The sequence below is a fragment of the Rhizophagus irregularis genome, chromosome 4, assembly GCF_026210795.1.
Source record: "Rhizophagus irregularis chromosome 4, complete sequence".
Lineage (NCBI taxonomy): Eukaryota > Fungi > Glomeromycota > Glomeromycetes > Glomerales > Glomeraceae > Rhizophagus > Rhizophagus irregularis.
Window position 1 is genome coordinate 843,674 of NC_089432.1, and position 19,303 is coordinate 862,976.

The 19,303-nt window shown below is 26.1% G+C and overlaps 5 protein-coding genes across 5 annotated transcripts; 2 read left to right on the forward strand and 3 right to left on the reverse strand.

The window, feature by feature from the left end:
- Positions 1–226: 226 nt before the first annotated feature.
- Positions 227–638, forward strand: OCT59_023553 (uncharacterized protein; the record flags this gene model as incomplete). The annotated part of the gene is made up of 2 exons (XM_066134780.1): positions 227–395; positions 502–638. The coding sequence occupies 2 exons, from the start codon at positions 227–229 to the stop codon at positions 636–638; spliced, it is 306 nt and encodes a 101-aa protein (XP_065990868.1).
- A 7,960-nt stretch (positions 639–8,598) lies between these two features.
- On the reverse strand, positions 8,599–9,727 carry OCT59_023554 (uncharacterized protein; the record flags this gene model as incomplete). Its single annotated transcript, XM_066134781.1, has 1 exon — positions 8,599–9,727. One exon carries the CDS (start codon positions 9,725–9,727, stop codon positions 8,837–8,839), a length of 891 nt encoding a protein of 296 aa, XP_065990869.1. The 3' UTR covers positions 8,599–8,836.
- A 583-nt stretch (positions 9,728–10,310) lies between these two features.
- Positions 10,311–11,336, reverse strand: OCT59_023555 (uncharacterized protein; the record flags this gene model as incomplete). Its single annotated transcript, XM_066134782.1, has 1 exon — positions 10,311–11,336. The coding sequence occupies one exon, from the start codon at positions 11,334–11,336 to the stop codon at positions 10,311–10,313; it is 1,026 nt and encodes a 341-aa protein (XP_065990870.1).
- Positions 11,337–13,408: 2,072 nt separating this feature from the next.
- On the reverse strand, positions 13,409–14,302 carry OCT59_023556 (uncharacterized protein; the record flags this gene model as incomplete). The annotated part of the gene is made up of 1 exon (XM_066134783.1): positions 13,409–14,302. The coding sequence occupies one exon, from the start codon at positions 14,300–14,302 to the stop codon at positions 13,409–13,411; it is 894 nt and encodes a 297-aa protein (XP_065990871.1).
- Positions 14,303–15,610: 1,308 nt separating this feature from the next.
- OCT59_023557 (uncharacterized protein) lies at positions 15,611–16,448 on the forward strand (the record flags this gene model as incomplete). Its single annotated transcript, XM_066134785.1, has 2 exons — positions 15,611–15,659; positions 16,237–16,448. The coding sequence occupies 2 exons, from the start codon at positions 15,611–15,613 to the stop codon at positions 16,446–16,448; spliced, it is 261 nt and encodes an 86-aa protein (XP_065990872.1).
- Positions 16,449–19,303: the final 2,855 nt, after the last annotated feature.

The window sequence follows — 19,303 nt, forward strand, 5'->3', positions numbered from 1 at the left end:
TCCACAAGTTACGTTATGATGATAATAGAAATATGAAAATAAATTCGCTTCGGAAGGTGCAGCAAATATTTCAAAAAAATCTGCAGACAAAGTTTAAAATATTCGAATAAAATCTTTGCAAAATCAAATTTTTTCTTCCGATGCAAATGTCGAACATGTTGTTGTAATGCGAGCTGTGTATTTTTTAGCAAAAAGGGATCCGCCTCTCCGACTTTTACCTTCCATTATGGAAATAATGAAAGAATTAGGAACGCCACATATTTCTGATGGTTCAATTACATATACGAACGAGATTTCTGGACGCGAATTTTTAGTAGCAATATCTAAAATTATTGAATATGAAATTTGGGAAGAATTGTCCGATGCTACAGCATTTGGAGTAATGATCGATGAAAGTACAGATATTACAACAACGAAAACATTTGGATATATATATTTCATATGTAACAAAACAAGAGACGCGTTTTTTGTGTCTTGTACCTTTAACTGTATGTGATGCAGAAAGTATTACACAAGTTTTAAAGATTTTATCAAAACTTGCGGCATTTGCCTCAGATGGTGCTTCAGTTATGTTAGGAAAAAATGAGGATGTTGCAGCAGAACTTTCTAGAATATTGAATTTTACAAAGATTAGTTAAAAAAATTTATGGTTATTTTAAAAATTCATGTTCCCATATTTCAAAAATTAAGAGAAATTCAGGATCTTTTGGATTGTCCTATTTTAAAAATAAAGAGATTGTATGAGATACGTTGGCTTGGTATGAAGCTATTAAAAAATATTTGTAATCGATTCCTGCGTTACTTAAAGTTTTTGAAGAAGCAAAGAATGATGGAGGTTGAGAATTATATTAAATTAACATCTTGTAAAATGTTAGCATTTTATATTTTCTTTATATTTTAGAACATGTATCACCGACACTTGAGTAAATTTTTACAGAAAAGAAATTTACGATTTTCGGATATAGATTCAATGATAAAACTACGATTAATTCTATACCTAACAAATGATCAATTTCACAAATTTGGATATAACGTTCGAAAATTTATTGATGAAATTAATCCGTTTGAAAATAATTCAATAGAATATATGGGACATAATCTTTCTTTTACCGAAAAAGATTATGATGATTTTTAATGGATATATGTAACTATTCAACAAGTATTAAGTTTACCATAAATTACATCAGAAATTTGTTGTAACCATGAAGCTATCCATTTAAGTCAGCTTGTATGTGAAGTGGGCTCATTGCTTTATGATGAAAATTTTGGTCTTTGAACTCTCAGATTTTTAAATTAATTGTTGTCTGAGGTTAATATTAAGTCTGTCAGAATTTTCATGTAAGGTGAGATATTATCTCAAAAAAGTATACCAATGAGGTATCCTGATTTTTTATTGATAAGATTCGCAAATCCAGATATCCGGAAAAAAAAATATCCAGATCGATCCAAATCGATCCGGATAGTAGATATGGAGAATGGTAACACAAAATATTCATGTGAGCACGAAATATTTTTACGCTTAATATCTTTGTGGTCTAATAAATAGGCTGAGTCAATAGTAATAATTTGATCTAAAAACATGATGCCTTTTTGTTTTAAACTTTTTAGATGTGCAAATAAAAATTTTGGAATTGATAACAAAATGTGCTATTGGATGAAAATCTCCTTTTACTTTAAAATGGAAGTTAGACAAAAGTGATAGATTATAAAAATGAAAAGAAGTAAATAAAGATTCTATACAAGAAAACAAATGTAATAGTATAACAAAAAGCAAAAAATATTGAATAGGATTATTAGATAACCAAATCTATATCGTGATAATAAAATTAAAAATTTTGATGTATTGGATGTGTATGGGGAGTTGCTTGAGCTACGAAAAGTTAAGCTTGTGCTTTAATTTGATTGTCAAAAATATTAATTATATGCAGGTAAATGATGCTACGAGTTATGGAGTTGTAAATATTTTTTGGTAATTGTGTTGCTTGTTATTAGAAAGTTGAACATAAGATTGAGTTTATTTTAAGGCATTGTGAAGGGTTGAGAAACATATATTGTATTAAGTATTTGATTGTTATGACTTTGATTATGTAGGTTATATGAATTTTTCTTTTTGATGAGAAATGATATGTAATTGACCATCTTATTAACTTTTGTAATAGTGGTTTGTTGGAATAATTAGCGCTAATATAAACTCATAAGATCCTAGTTGCCTTTCCCAAAGGGAGCATGTCAATATCAATGGAGTTTATGCTAAATTTGGTCATATTTTGTTGTTCATTAAGAACATGGTTTGGTTTTTTGTTTGTTGATTTTGATGTTTGCTAGTTGGTAAAAATCATCATTTATGGATAAATTATGCTCTGAGTTATGGGATATTATCTGTGATCCAAGTAGTGTCATCTAAGTATCCTTGTAATTTGTATTCTAGTTTTAATTGGTAAATGTCAATGGAATCAGCAGATGGTATATAAGTAGGTAATGAGGCTGTATAAGATATACCTGGGTGTGGTGAGTTATTAATGGCTTCAAACATTGGGTCATAATAAATGACCCAGAGTAAAGGACATATGGATTCTTCTTGGTCAATTCCTGTAATAATGTTCAATGGTCCACCTATACCTTTGATTTCTGTTCAGATTCACTTATTTTTTCTAATGCTATGCGTACCACATGATTCACTAAATTTCTGACATCATTATATGAAGCTAAAGCATTATTACTTACTGTACTGAACCTGTACTAATGTTATTATCTCACCTAAAGTATTCTGTTTATAAGTAGATTTGAAAAATAAAACTAAACTATTTTTCTATAACATCTCTTTGCTTTAATTACATCAACTTTTTAAGCCCAATCCTCTAATTTCTTCAATGTCTGTCCATTTCAATATAATACGTTTAAATCAGGTAATTAAGGTGTACATTAATACAATTAATATTTCGTAACCAATTTTTTTATATTTTTGTATTGTAATGGTATTTTTCACCAAACAATGAAAAAGCTGATAATAAAGATGACAATGATGAAAAAATTTACGAAGATAACGAAAGTGATTAAACTACAAATGAGAATTTTGTATTTGTCATGATTGATTTGTAAATTAGCCACTATAAAAGCTCAATATCTCTTGGTTGTTATCTCCATTTCTTATAAAGTGTTAATTCAATTTAATAAATTTAATTTCAAATAAGAACCACTAGTATGTTTGGGATCATTATCCTGTTGGAAAATGATCTCATCATTAACTAATTCATCTATTGGATTGTTCTTAATGTATATTAATTTGGATGAAATTTTTAGAGTGGAAGAATGCAACTGATATTGTACTTTTAATGTTATAATATATCACTATTTCATGTTTTCTATTCATATAAGTAGTGCATAATATATTAGATGGTAGATTTTTATAGTTACAATAACCCAAATTGTTTTGGAAAAATGTCATATATTGGGTTCTATCTCCATTTTCTGATGATAAGTTTCACGAAAAGTGTAATGTTTATCTCTCAAGTTTATAAATTGTAATTGAAGATTTATCATGGTGATGCACATTATGACTTCACTTTGTATCTTCTTCTTTTGCAATGTATATTTATTGAATTATTCATTAAATCATATTTTAAACAATTTTTGCTACCATCCGTTATAAATTTTGATTAATCTTAATATTATTTAATATAAATATTTGTCAAATATGTATTTTTTGCAAATTTTGACCATAAATACTACTGGTGATTTTATTTGAATTATAATTTTTATGTTTAATTCTGAAAGATATATTCGGAAGGGTATTTATTCTATGTAAAGTGATCCCCTTCACATCTTAAACTAGAACATCCTGATGAATCCTTATATAACTTAAAATCATCATCATTCAATTTTCTCGCATTCCCTTACTTAGGTGAATAATGTTTTGATTGATGTTCTTGAAATTGTAGGCTTTATATTATTAAGAAAAAGAAATAATAAGTTATATTCACTCTGCACTATGTATTAATTTTGTGAATATAGTCTGATTTGAAAGTTGTTAGGATGGATATAAACTTTTAATAAGATCAATAAAAAATGGATTTGATACAGTCTTAAATGGGATACCACAACATATGAAAATCTAGTAAGAGCATGATTACATTATTGTGCTTTAGCATTATCAATTTCCACAGCAGGTTCAAATTTTGACGTTATTTTTGTTCGTACTGATGACATGACATTAGTTTTAGGCCATATTTTTTGAGTGTATTGGCTATTGATGGATTTGCTGTAAGACTATTTGAAAAATCCATCAATAATATATAATTTTTAAATAATATTATCTTACTTGAACCCTTGATTTAGTAAAAACAAGCTATTGCTTGTGTGATCATATATTACTTTCAGAGTTTATTTTTATTTTGAATTTTTTTGTGTTCTCAAACTAAAATAAATAAAAACTAAGTATATTAAAAATGCAGATATTTTCTTTTAAAGCAAAACAACTTTCCTCTATTATTATTGTTATAACTATATTTACTATATAATTATTAATAAAGTTGTTTCATCTCTTAGATTTTTATGGTAATTCATTATTGCATATGCTTTATAAATTATTATTATGCATTGTGTTTGCTTCTTTTGACAATTCAATCTACTAATTACTTCAAACTCACTATTGGTTGAGTAGTCACTTTTGGTGTCACTATTGTCGCTTAATTGCAGTTTGCATAATTTTCTTTTCCCCTTATTTGATGATTTTTTTTGAGCTACTTCAACGTTATCACTATTATTGTCATCTGCATCACCCGTATCACTATTGGTCTGAGGACTGTTAGATTATTCAGGCTATTTGTACTATAAGTCTATAAGTTACAATGATTGATAGTAAAAGTGGTAAAAATAATTTTCTATATGCAATTCTAAAATGGTTATAGCAATCAAGCATAGCATTATATGACTTGAGATATGTCATTCTTTAAACAAAAAGTAAAATAATGGAAAATTAAATAATTTATTCATCAATAGTACTTCATAATGCTAATACTTTAGCTTTTATTTCCATTATTGATATTGCATTTTGAAGTTTAAAATTTGCTGTAACTATGCCTATCTCAATAGAAGGATTAGACCACCTTTCTTATTTTGGAATTATGAACTATTAATAATTGCGTTAATGGTTGTTTTATGAAACTAATCCCTTCTCTGAATTCCCATACAGAGCCTCCAATATTTAATGATTCATTAATTTAAAATTTGAATTAAAACAATTTACCTAACATAAATATAGTTTCATACACTTAATTGAGTTTTCTATAATTTGCTGGTAAAGTCAACTTATGAATAAAAAATATTATATCTTTTTAATTTCTTTGCAGTTATACCTATTGGCAATTTTCCATATGATTGTCTATCATGTTAAATGACTATATCATAAATTTTTTTCCAAGGATTTGTTTTTAATGAATAATGAATTAATATTATTGTTGTATCTAACTGATTTAATATTGTTATTGATTGATTGGAACATTGTATTCAACTTGTTTAAGAAAATAAAAGTAATAATATCTATATTAAAGCTAGGAATATTAATTTTTCATCCATCCTTGAGCATCCATTACCATAGTCGCATTCTCATTGCACATTCTTGCTGTTTCACTAAGTTGAGCTTGGGTTTCTTCAAGTTGTACATTTTGAAAAATTTAACCTCTTTGCACAGTTGCATTACCATGACCTTCAAGCCAATGCATTATTCGAAGCCACAACGATCAAAATATACCTCTCAGACCTTCATTTAATTGATCTTTTATATTGATTTCATTTTCTAATTTTGCAATGTGATTTTGAAGTTCGATTATTCTATCAGTAGAATTTCTTTCTTGTATTTCAATAGTGGGATTTTCTATCTGAAGTTGTTTCATATTATCTAACCATTTAAACTCCCCATTCAGTTCCCATGGTTGTTTAATTTCTTAAATGACCAATGATCATATCCTTGTCCTGGGAATAAAATTGTTTTTCTGTTTAAACTTAAATATATAAGGAGATGATCATAGTTATTCTTCTAAAGGTGGTATAGTGTTATCAACCAAATACCCACTTGATGTTTTTTCTCTATATTCAGATATATATAAAATAGTTGAAAATTTGAGTGGGCATTTTTTATGAAGAACAAATATTTATAAAAGTTTTTGTTATAAAATTTTTTTAGAAAAAATTTTCATTAAAAAATTATTTTTCAGGAGAATTCAGGAGAAAAATTTTTTTAGTTTTATCATTTCTATTAAGTTTCTAGTTTGATAATTCAATTTCTAGTAAAGTGAACTCTATCTTAAAAGTTTAATAATATGAGAATTTATATCCAAAATAATCCATTTTCATACTTTTTACTGCTATATATCAGCTGAAAAGATTGGTGAAGACCATCGTCACATTCACTAATTCTATATATGTTTTAATTTCTTTGTAGTTACCAATGTTTTCATATGATGTTAAATACTTAAATGTATAGCACGTTTTGGTAGACCAGAAATTGAGTTATATGATTGTAAAGTTGATTCATTATCCAAACAATTATCTATTGCAACTGAATCCATTTGTAAGTCTTCATGGGGATCATCATTTTCGATATCATCTATTGTGATTACTGAATTATTATTAACATCACTTCGTTTTTGTGTTGGTAATACAAAAGGATCTTTGTATTTGGAAGTGGATGATTTTACTGGTGTGTATCATAAATTTTTGTTTCTAATGGCTAATGAATTGATTTTATTATTATTTCTAACTGATTGGTTGGAGCATTGTACTCTTTATTTCTATATGATCATGGTCATTAGATAGTTATGGTAGATGCACTATAACGGAGAGAGAATCTGTCTCTTTTTATCAATGTATGTTAACACTACATATAGGCCTGTAATTCCAATCGTTGTAAATACTTGATTTTTTCTACCTAAGAATCATTCTAACATTCTCTAAATTATCTGGATTTATGTGATCATTGGTGTATACCGTTGCAGTTCCCAGGACTTATAAGCTGATATTTGTAGGATAATAAAATATTTGTTTAAAATAGCCCATTCCCTTGATGGCTAGAATTTTATAAAATTCTTTTATTTTATCAGGTTTATTGTTCAATATTGATTTCATGATTTGTTAATTTTAGCCTTTTTTGATTGTTAGATTTTGTTCTCATAATCACTTGAAAAGAATATATTTTTCATTTACTATATTTTGACTTATAAGATCATAATAATATATGGAACGTTTAGCATATATATATCATTTATATATAGTATTATCTTATGGAAACGCTGAGTATATTTGATCAAAAGATCTTTGATAGCCCAATCTGCCATCATGGGTGGAATAAGTGGTTAATAATAATCATATATTTTCATATTTAAACTTATTTTATTCATTTATTATATTTCTAAAGAGTGGTTATCAAAATCCATTCTCCAGATATCCTAAAATTTTTCAGAAAAATGATCACGTGTCTGAGTTTCTTCAGAATAAAAACTAGAAAAATGATTATTTATTAGAGTTTTTTTCAGAATTTTTTTTATAGGGATAACATTATATGAGATAATTTTGTAAATCAGGAGAATTTGTTGATTTTATATCTGAATAAATTTTGTGGCTTATTGATTTTGACTGAGAAGTTACATTGTTCATGATGACTTTTAACAAAGCCACATATATACACATATTAGTTTAGGGCTAAGTTAGAAGTGGGCATAGCCACTTGATCTTTAACTTTTATCAATGACAGATCTAGCATTTGGCAAGTTGTAATTTGTTTACAATTATGATTATATGCTTATTAATATTTGATATGCTTTTTGAGAAAAGCCACGAAAGCCACATAAACATATCATGTAATTTTTTTAAATTTCTATTCAGAATGTTGTACTACCACATAGCCATATACAAATTTATTTAGTTTTTGTTAACAATATTCTATGACACAATTATCACATGCTTATCTAAAATGAAAAATTTTAATATGCAATGTTTATTCTTTATACCAAAGAATTACCCTAAAAATAGGGAAGTCTTGAAAGAAAATTGAACTCCGTTGCCTGTCTATTCCAATAAAATGATTATCGGAGAGAGTGGTATAATTGTTGTACACTTAAACGTGAATGAAAGGAAGTGCATTTTCTATTAACAGAAGAATAACTACCAGTTTCAGCATTAATTCTTATCAACAAAACTTTTAATCAGTTGTTTCTTTATTTCGTCCTGTCAATTGTTGTATTTTCAAATATACTTCCGTTTGTTAATAATTTTTTATAGAATAAATTAATTAATAAATTAAAAATAAAAATATTACTTAAAAGTAGTAATTCATATTGTCATAAAACTTTTTATAAATTTTATTTTTACATTACTCTATACCAATGAAATAACAATATTATTAGAAGTTTTTATTTTAATTTTGCAATTTGACAAACGAATATATGCGACCTTTTTATTCAACCCATAATAAATAATTATTTATTTAAATTCCCAAATTAAAATAATTAAAATACCGAGAAATTAAATGATGAGATAAATAAAGGCAGAAAATAATTATGAAGTAAATTAGAAATTAATCAAGCGGGAAATAAAAAAAAAACTCCTGTTTAATGGGAAATTTATTTTTTATTGATATTTACCTAATAATGGCCATATGTATCCTTAAATATACAATATAAACATAAATATAAAATAATCAATAACATAACTGATACTAATCATAATTTACACCAATTATAATTAACACTAATCATAATAACATAACTGATACTAATCATAATACACTAATTATAATTGACACTAATCATAATACATTACAACATTATTGTAAATAATTCACTTATCCATTCAATAACTTTTTTAATGCATTTTGAGCATCTTCATCTCCTTGGTTAGAGGATTTCTCATACCAATAAATTGCTTTATTTTTATCTTTTTCAGTTCCATATCCGTTTTCATACATCCAGGCAAGATTATATTGAGAAGAGCAATTCCCTAAATTAGCTGCCTTTAGAAATAATTCAAAAATTTTTTTATAATCTTTTTCAACAACTAATCCGTCGATATACATTTGAGCAAGATTATATTGTGCTATACAATTACCCAAATCTGCTGCTTTTTGATACAAATTAAAAGCCTGTTGCATATTAACATCAGTTCCAATTCCATTATCATAACAATATCCTAAAAGATTTAATCCACCTGAATATTCTTTTTCTGCCAACTTTTTAGATAATTTAAAAGCATTTTCATAATCTTTATCACCACCCACTCCATCAATACACATATTAGCAAAGTCAAATAATGCTGCATTATTTTCTAATTCTGCTGCTTTTCGATATAATTCAAACGCTTTTTGTATATTAATAGCAATTCCAATACCATAATAATTAAAAAATCCAAGTAAATAAATAGAATTTGAAACTTTTTGATTATTTAAGAGCCAATTATAAATTTCTTGTAAATTTATCCTGTAATTATTAATACAATCAAGTACATGTTTTTTCCTTATTTTTTTACTTTTCCCTTCATTTAATTCCTTAAAATAAAGATCAATCATTTCATCAATTACAATACTTAAATCTTCTTCATATATATTATTATTAATATTTTGAGTCGTAGGTTCTATTTCTTTCATATTCACTTTATTAAAATTTTGACCATGTGATGGATTACAAATATTTGACACCTCTAAATTGCTAATAATATACATTTTAACGTTGTTAGTCATAAAGAAAAACTATAGAAAATTTAAATTTCTATCGACATACGTTTATTTATTTTGTATACGGTAGTACAGGTAACAATACAGTTAATTTAGTTTAGTATTGCAGATCAATTTTTAAGCCACAACCTATGAACACAGTCACCTGACCATATGTTATGTGATTTATTTGATTTGACATTAAGTTAAGAGCTAAAGAACACTAGGAGTCAATCATAGTGCGAAACTAATAACGAGCTAGAATTACAAAATAATTTCAAAATAGAAATAGCTAAATAATATATAATAACTAAACACAAAGAAAATTTTTTAAAAAATTTTGTTTGTACGACTTTACCACGTGATTTTAAAGATATAAATTTAGTTAATTTAATTTCTATCGAAGTTTAACTTCCTATCAAAAGATTAATACACTGTTAAATAAAAATAAGATAAAATAAAGTTAAGTTTAACTTCCTATCAATGAATTTCAAAAGTATTTGAATTTTTAAAAAACATTTTTGATCGTTTGATATATTTTAAAAATACATAAATTTTATAAAAATTAATATCGATAAACCAACCCCATACGTTTTTAAAAATAATTGATTCAATTTTCTGAAATAAATCCAAAGATTTTTAACTTTTTTTTTGCTCTTTTATGTCCTTGTTTAGCAGATTTCTTATACCAATAAATTGCTTTGGTTATATCTTTTTCAACTTGATATCCATTTTCATACATCAAACCAAGATTATATTGAGCAAACCGATTTTCTAAATTTGCTGACTTTTGACATAATTCAAATGTTTTTTGTAAATCAATAACAGTACCAAATCCTTCTTTATAACACCATCCCAAACTATTCAATGCACTTGTATTCCCTAAATATGCTGCTTCCTCATATAAATCAAATGCTTTTTTTTTATTTAAACTAGTTCCAATTCCACAATGGTAACAACACCCTAAGCTATATATTCCATGTGAATTTCCTAAATCCGCTGCATCTTGATATAATTTAAATGCTTTTTCTTTATTAATATCAGTTCCAATTCCATTATAATAACAAAATCCCAATTTTTCTACCGCACTTGGAATATCACTTGCTGCTAAGTTATTAATTAATTCAAAGGCTTTATCATAATTTTTTTCAATACCGCTTCCAAATATATACATAGTAGCAATATCTAATTGGGCTACCATATTTTTTAATTCTGCTGCAGTGTAATATAATTCAAATGCTTTTTGTTCATTAGTATTAGTTATAATTCCATGATAATTGAAAAATCCAAGCAAATAAATAGAATTTGAACTATTTTGATTATTTAAAAGCCAATTATAGATTTCTTGTATGATTATATTATGAATATCAATATAATCAAGAATTTCTTTCTTTCTTACATTATTATCGATTCCTTTATTTAAATTCTTCATATTAAGGTCAATCAATTTATCAACTACAATACCTAAATCTCCTTCATAAATATTTTCATTAATATTTTGAGTTGTAGGTTTAATTTCCTTCATATCTATTTTATTAAAATTTTGAATAATTCGAATCATTTTTTCATGTGATAAATCGTAGGAGTTTGATGTATACATTTTATCTAAATTTTTAGTAACATGGATTTCGGACATTATGAATAATAATAGCGATAGAATGCAGAAAAAAAAAATTGGGAATATTTGTGATTATTTATTTTGTATACAGTAGTACAACTGTACAACCGACGGTCAATTTTTCGCAGATCAATTCCTGCGGTATTTTAATGAATTTTGAGCTGCGTCTAATAAAACTGTTAATCTATTTAAAGTACTTATATTTTCCGCAATTCATAGTTATAATTAGCTTTACAATTATACATACTGTTAAAAAATAAAAATATAAAGAATTTTCAAAAATAAAATAAATAAATAATCAATTTCTATTTTTATTTACATTTAAAATATTTTAAATTAATTTTTTTTTACAATAATTTTTACGATTACAAATATTTTTTCTTTTCTGAAAAAGGAAAAAAAAATATTTAACTAAGAAACATTATTTATTATCAAATCATTATTAATATATTTGAATATGTTTGAAAATTATATATAAATTTTATTATATATCTATTACACTATAACATTTTTTTTTTATGTTTATTGAATTGCTTTGTTAATGATATATTAATAAATCAATACCGCCTTGTTCACGTGATAATTCATTATAAATAATTTAATATAAATAATTTGTTTTATTAAAAATCAAGCTATTAAAATCATTATTGATTCTATAGTGTGATCATGAGAAGTCTATATAATAAAACACTTATCGTCTTATCATATATGTCTTTGGACAATACCCTGCCGTATTCGATTTGGGTTACTTATGTGGACAATCTGAGCCTGTCAAATGGTCCCAATTAAAACCAGTACGTTTTTATTTAAATAATATACAAGAAGTATATAATATTATTTAAATTATATTAATTATATCATTATTGTTTATTAATGTATTAAAGAAAATTTCTTGGTCTGGATGAACTGCACTGTTTATTAACATCAGTAAATTCATTACAAAATTAACCTTAAACTGATATTTTTTTCCAAAGTTTCATTACATTTAAATAATATTTAAGCAAATTACAGTATATTGTTAATTTATTATTGAGTCAACTTTTATGTATAGATTCAAACTATAAAATGTAGAAAATCATTTTAATTACCCTATTATTTATATTTAACCTTTTATGATAAGATACTGCAAATGAGATATTAATAAAATTTGGTATTCTGAGAACATTACGCTTTTTTTGGATTATTGCGGATTGAGTAGTTTGCCTCTTTCTATATCTAAATGGATAAATATAATAATCCTGTATTATTATTAGTGTTCTTTATGGATAAAGTCGAATCAAATTTAATTACATTTGAATTTTGAATTGATTGAATTGAATCAAAAAATCTAGATTCAAATTATAATTAAATTTGGATTCAATTTGTATTTGATTTTAATAAATTACATTTTGGAATTAAAGTTAGAAAGATGACGTTAACAGGATCTTATTTTCTCAAGTCACGTACAAAAGTTTTCAAGAAACAAAGTGGTAGTGTGACACTGGATTATTAGATAGTACTGACAACAAGGGTCGTCGGGTCTTTTCTGTTGTTTAACACGCGTAAGCGTATAGAATACAACTATTCTGGGATTAGATTCATAGGTTCGCTACTACCTTTATAGCACTAGGTTGAGGGTTGAAATATACCCTTCATGTTGTTGTTTTGTTGTTGTATTTAAATAGATGCCTTTATTGATATGATGTATTTTTTTACGTCTATGTTTTTGGAAATTTCCGCAATACTAGTAAAGGTTAAATTTTTTTTTAAAAAAAAAAATTCAGTCACAACATCATAAACTAGTAAAGAATACAAATAATGTTGATATATTATTATTATTTATGAATTGAATGAAAGACTAATAATGAAAACATAATTATTTACAAGTATTCAGGATTAAATAAATTCAAAAATCTTGATGATAATTAAAATAATATTTGCTTGATAATAATAAGCACAATATATATATATATATAATAGTATATACAAATGCGATTATATAACAATTTTTAGTTTGACATAACATGATTATTTAATTTTATTCGCCAACAATTTCAAATAATACAATACTTTGAATACTTTGGTACTAGAACTAAAAAACTAAAGCTCGCTCAATTTTTTAAAAGTTGTTTCAATTTATCTTGAGAATATACAGAATAAACAATTCCTTGTTCAGAAGATTTTTTATACCAATAAATTGCTTGATCTATATTTTTTTCGGTTCCATGTCCATATTCATACCTCCGAGCAAGAATTATTTGAGCTAATTCATATCCAGAATTTGCTGCCTTTTGAAATAATTCAAATGCTTTTGTATAATCTAAGTCAATTACTTCTCCCTTTACGTAACAACGTCCTAAATTATAGATGCCTTTTATATCTCCTAATTCTGCCGCTTTTTGATATAGTTTGAATGCTTTTTGTTTATTAACACTAGTTCCAATTCCAGAATTATAACAATCTGCTAACATGTTTATTCCACATGAATATTTTTTTTCTGATAATTCTTCAGATAATTCAAAACCTTTTTTATTATTTTTATTATAATCTATATTAATTTCTTTCCCATATAAATACATCTGAGCAAGTTCAAATTTAACTAACGTATTTCCCAATTCCGTCGCTTTTTGATATAATTTAAATGCCTCCCATTTATTTTCATTGGTTATAATTCCATGATATTTAAAATATCCAAGTAAATAAATAGAATTTGAAGTAGTTTTATCATTTAGTAATTTATAATAAATATCTTGTAGATTAATCTTGTAACTATTAAAATAATTAAGAACAAACTTTTTTCTTGCGCTTATATTTTTTCCATTATTTATTTCCTGAAAATGAAGATTAATCAAATCATCAATCATAATATTTAAATCATCATCAATATATTTATTAATATATTGGGTTGTAGGTTCTATTTCCAATATATTTACTTTAAAAAAATTTTGAATTAATTGTTGTTTATTTGATAATTTAGAAGAATTATTATCTGTATTATCAGGCATTGTAAACAATAATTTTACATGTGAACGGATTGAAAGTTTACGAAATACAGCATATTTATATATTTTGATGTAGTACTGCAGTACTATAAGTGGAAATTAAATTTTTGTCATCATGATATTCGATATACAAAAATTGACCACATAATGATTCTATGGATGAGTAATTATATAAACATCACTGTTTTAGTAAGCATTGTTTCAACTAAATACAAAAAAAAAAATAAACCGTTTATTCGTTTGCAACTCTCATAAAGAAATCCGGAAACAAATGAATAAATTACTGATCAAACGCACACTTAGTCAATCTGTTTGAAAAAACTAGTTACAATTTGAATTCTATTTATAATGTACACTTAATTTTCATCTTTATTTATTTGTGTAATTAGTAATTTAGAAATTTACATAATTTACATTTAATATCTTAAAACATCCCCATTATTTTTATATGAAAAAAAATAAAAAATAAATAGTGAATAAAATAGATAACTAAAAGTTTCATCACTGCAGTACATTATTTTTTAGGCGCTTTCAAAATTCGAGTGATAACTGCTCTATCATTTTTGGTTGCGAGCAAAGTAAGAATTATTCAAAAAAGTTCAATATAACTAATTTTTATATTATTGTTTTAGCTCCTTAATGTGCAAGTCCCATTTTTTTTTAATGTCAACTCCTAAGTCGCAATTTGGAACAGTGTGGACAATTGTCAGAGAAATGATAATCGGATGCGAGTGTAAGTGTGTAACAAATGAATATCTTACAGTATATTGACCATGTCACCATCACAAAATTCAGCTGCAGCTATTCTAGAATTATGAAAAGATATTTCGATGTGAACGGAAAATATGAAACCATATTCGAACGGCATTATTGGAGAACTTAATAAACTTAACGTTAATAACAGCACAAAATAATAATCAAAGAAATCAAGATAAAATTATAAAAATAAAACCGTTCCTTTTCCAGATGTTTAATATGTAATTTATTTCTTTGATTTCTTTGAAAGTTTTTTAATCCTTCTGGAGGATTATTTAATACCGAGCTTTACAAAATATGCAATGATAAGGGAACGCGGAATGATGGAAGAAGTGTGGGAGAGGTTTTATTTAAACGTAAGGAAAATAATTTGGTTAACAAGATGCGATAAAATTAATGAGATAGAAAAAAGCAAAGGATAACAAAATTAGATAAGAAACGCAAACGTCAAATTTTATCATCTGCTAGTGACGAAGAGGGACTAAGACACAAAAAATAGAAAATCAAAGAAAAAATATGAAAATAATTAATAAAAGAATAAAAAAAGAAATTATAATGGAAAATATGGTTGGTAATAGCTTACTCATTAATAGACCTTATCAAGGTACATGGGATTTTGTCCATAGACCGGAATTGTATAATTTATAGTATTCATTAATATTAGATTAACAATAGCATATTAGTATAGTTTAGTATAGTTTAAGTATTAATTTTTATTAGTATTTCCATAAATAATATGGAGTTAGTAGATAGTATTTATACGAGTATATAGTAAATTAGTACTGTACAGTAATACAAATTAGTACGGACGCGTACTCAAACGGACCTTTAAAAATAAATTTATACTAATATTTTACATTGTAACATCATGTGATCAAATTTTTGAGATAAATATGTTGTACACAATATTTGAGTAATATAATAATTGTGTAATGATCAATCTGATTAATTTATAAATTTGTAATATAATGATTTTAACGTTCTGTCATCGTAAAATAATTTTTTCTGACTAGGACATAAAATTATAAGTTTAGCAGAAAAATCAAAAATATTCGAGGAATATACAACCCTAAACGATAATTTTAAACAAAGATTGGAGAACGAAAATCGCTACCAAGACGAAAAGAAGACCGGAGAGAAGAGACCAATACTAGAATCGCCGAGTAAATGGAGTGACATAGAAGACGAAGAAGAGAGAAACAAAGCTTTCACAGCAATGTATAAGGAACAAAGGCAACGAGAGCAACTTTTACCCTCTTCGCCTTCAGAAACATATGGATGTAGCGAAGAAATAGAAGGAGATGAAGAAAAAGAAGACGGAATTACCAAAACATCACCATCAAAGAAACAAAGCGGCATAAAGAAGAAGAAAAAGGGAAACAAGAAGAAATAAACGAAACGAAGGAGAAGTAAGAAGAGGGCGGAACTATACTTCTAATCGAAGTCACGTGATTCACGTAAAAAATTTTTTCCGATAAAAAAGAAAATCGAATATAGCTCCTTCCATCTTGTAGAATGTAGGATAGAATACTAACTTTTTTTTTGTAGGATAAGGAAGATTTGGTGGAATAAAACAAGTTGAGTGTGGGTACATTGGGACCCTCCTTGGGAACTGCCATATAGGCAGACTCGACTTTATTACATATTTCATCCTTTTTTCCTACACATTAAATTAGATCATAAATAGTTAGGTTTCGATAAATAGATAGTTTGCTATTATTTTGTATACCGGTATAGTATTTATTTTATATTATTTTTTGTAATGTATCTTATAGTTATAGTTCGATAAATACTCTGTTATAGGGTTGACACGTGATTGTCACGGCCGGCTCTAGGTATCTTTACTATTAGAGTAGTATATATTTTATGTCAAATTCTAATAAAGATGCGTTACAGTTTAAAAAAAAAAAAAAAGTTCTGTCATCGTAAATATCTCTTTTAATTTTTTACTTCTTTGAAGAAGAAAAATAATTGGAAATATGGATATTTATAATATATCCGATGTTGAAGATTATCCATTTGAGCTAGTAAATCCTGAATTTGAACAGGTTTTTATATTAAAAAATAATTATGTATTATGACTTTTTTAAAGTATTTCTTGTACTAATTTTTTTGTAAATGCTAAATATGGTTGTCTAATTTATATAAAAATAAAATATGATAAAGAATTGAAAAAATCGAATATAAATAAACCAATAAAATTTAGTTTTAATGGTCAGTTTTATTATTATGGATCTGAATATTTTAAAGGAATGAAAATTTATTAGCTTATCTTCAAAGAATTTTTTTAATTTTATAATTTAACATTCAATTTTATAATTAGTAAGATATTTTGTTAAAAACAATATTCGAAGTTCAAAAATACAAAAATGCAAAGTCGTGAAAACTCTAATTAGTACAAAAATTTCAAAACTTTCGTACGTATTAGTATAAAAAAATTGATTAGCTGTAAATGTACGTACGAACAAAAAAAATACACATACGTACTAATTGGTTTAATTTATAAATTATACAATACAATAAAAGAATGCGTGTCACTAACAAAAAAAAAAAAAAAAAAAAAGTTTTTTAATCCTTCTAGAACATGCTCATTTCTTTTTCCATAAATTTTATTCTAATAAACCAAATCTTTAATTTGCCTTATATTCTTTTATAATATATTTAACATAAGCAATTTGCAAAATTTAATAAGTAAGATATACGATTTAAATTGACATGAAATTATTTTATAATTGTTGATATAATCAAGATTTGTTTTTTTTTCTTTACTTGTATTATTCTCTTTATTATACATCATTCTATCATAGTGGTGCTTAAATCAACAAATGATCAGCGCACATTTACGTATCTTAATTCTGGTCGGAGACTATAATGCCAGTAGATGATTTAAGGTGTCACAAAACTCTAGCAGAGTCTGGCTGGAATTATCCAAAAAAAGTAATGATCTACAATCCATTTTGCGCAAACTCAACTTCCTAAGTAAAACTTACAACAACTTTAGAATACTTTATTTATTAGGAATTTGACTTTTATGCGGGATGCATAAATTGCATCCCATGCATAGTAATTCTGATATACATGGGTATTTAAATTATTTAATAAATACATCATAATTGTCTCATGCGCAGCTTTTTTTGATACGCGTCTAAATTTAGACTTTTTTATTTCACATGATCATGTGTTTAAATTATATTTTACTTTTTTTTCCCAACGATTATCATCTTTCCTCTTCCCCTCTCTTCCTCTCTTCCTATCTCCCCTCTTCTTCTCTAGTCTCTCCTCTCAACCTCTTTCTCCCACTTATAAATTTTATTACAACTAAAATGAGTGACTCCGAATTTATGTCAAGCGATGATGAAATTTTCGATGAGGCTTTTGATAATGATTTTATTGAAAATATTCCTAACGACAGTGACTCTGATGGTGAAGATAATGGCGGTTCCTCCAATGAAACTCTGAAATTGGAAGTTGGGATGGCTTTTCTCACCTGGAAGATTGCATTTAACCACATCAAGCAATGGGCTCACCAACAGGGCTTTGGCATACGCAAAGGAAGATCAGAAAAAATAGAATCTAAATTAAGAAAACAAACAATTGTATGTTTCTGTGAAGGGGTTTATAATAATCAATCAAAAAAAACTAACAAACCATCAAAAACACATCGCACAAACTGCAAATGGCATGTTAATCTTTTTCGGCCAACAAAAAATAACCAAAACTCTATGATTTTCATTACTACAATTGTTGATGAACATTCTGGACACAGTTTGGATCCTTGTGCACGTCGATTTGAAGCAGATAAAGCTTTTACAAAACCAATGTTAGATGATATTGAATGGATGTATGTGCATGGTCATTTAAAGCCATTAGCAATTAAACGAATGTTGAAGGCTAAATATAAACGTAAAGTTTATAACAAGGATCTTTATAAAATAATTTACAAGTACCATCGCAATATTGATCAATTAGGCAATGATGTTTCACAACTTTTTGAGTATCTTGAAAAATGTAAGGAAGATGATCCACGTTGGATAATTTATAAAGATTGGGACCGTGAAACCAACACACTGACGAAACTTTTTTGGATGAATCCTGATCAATTAGAAACTTGGTATCGCTATAATGATGTAATTCTTAATGATAATACTTCAAAAACAAATCGTTATGAAATGTCTCTTTCTTTTTTTGTAGCAATAGACAATAGTATGAAATCTCGAATTGTAGCACAAGCATTGATGGATCGTGAAA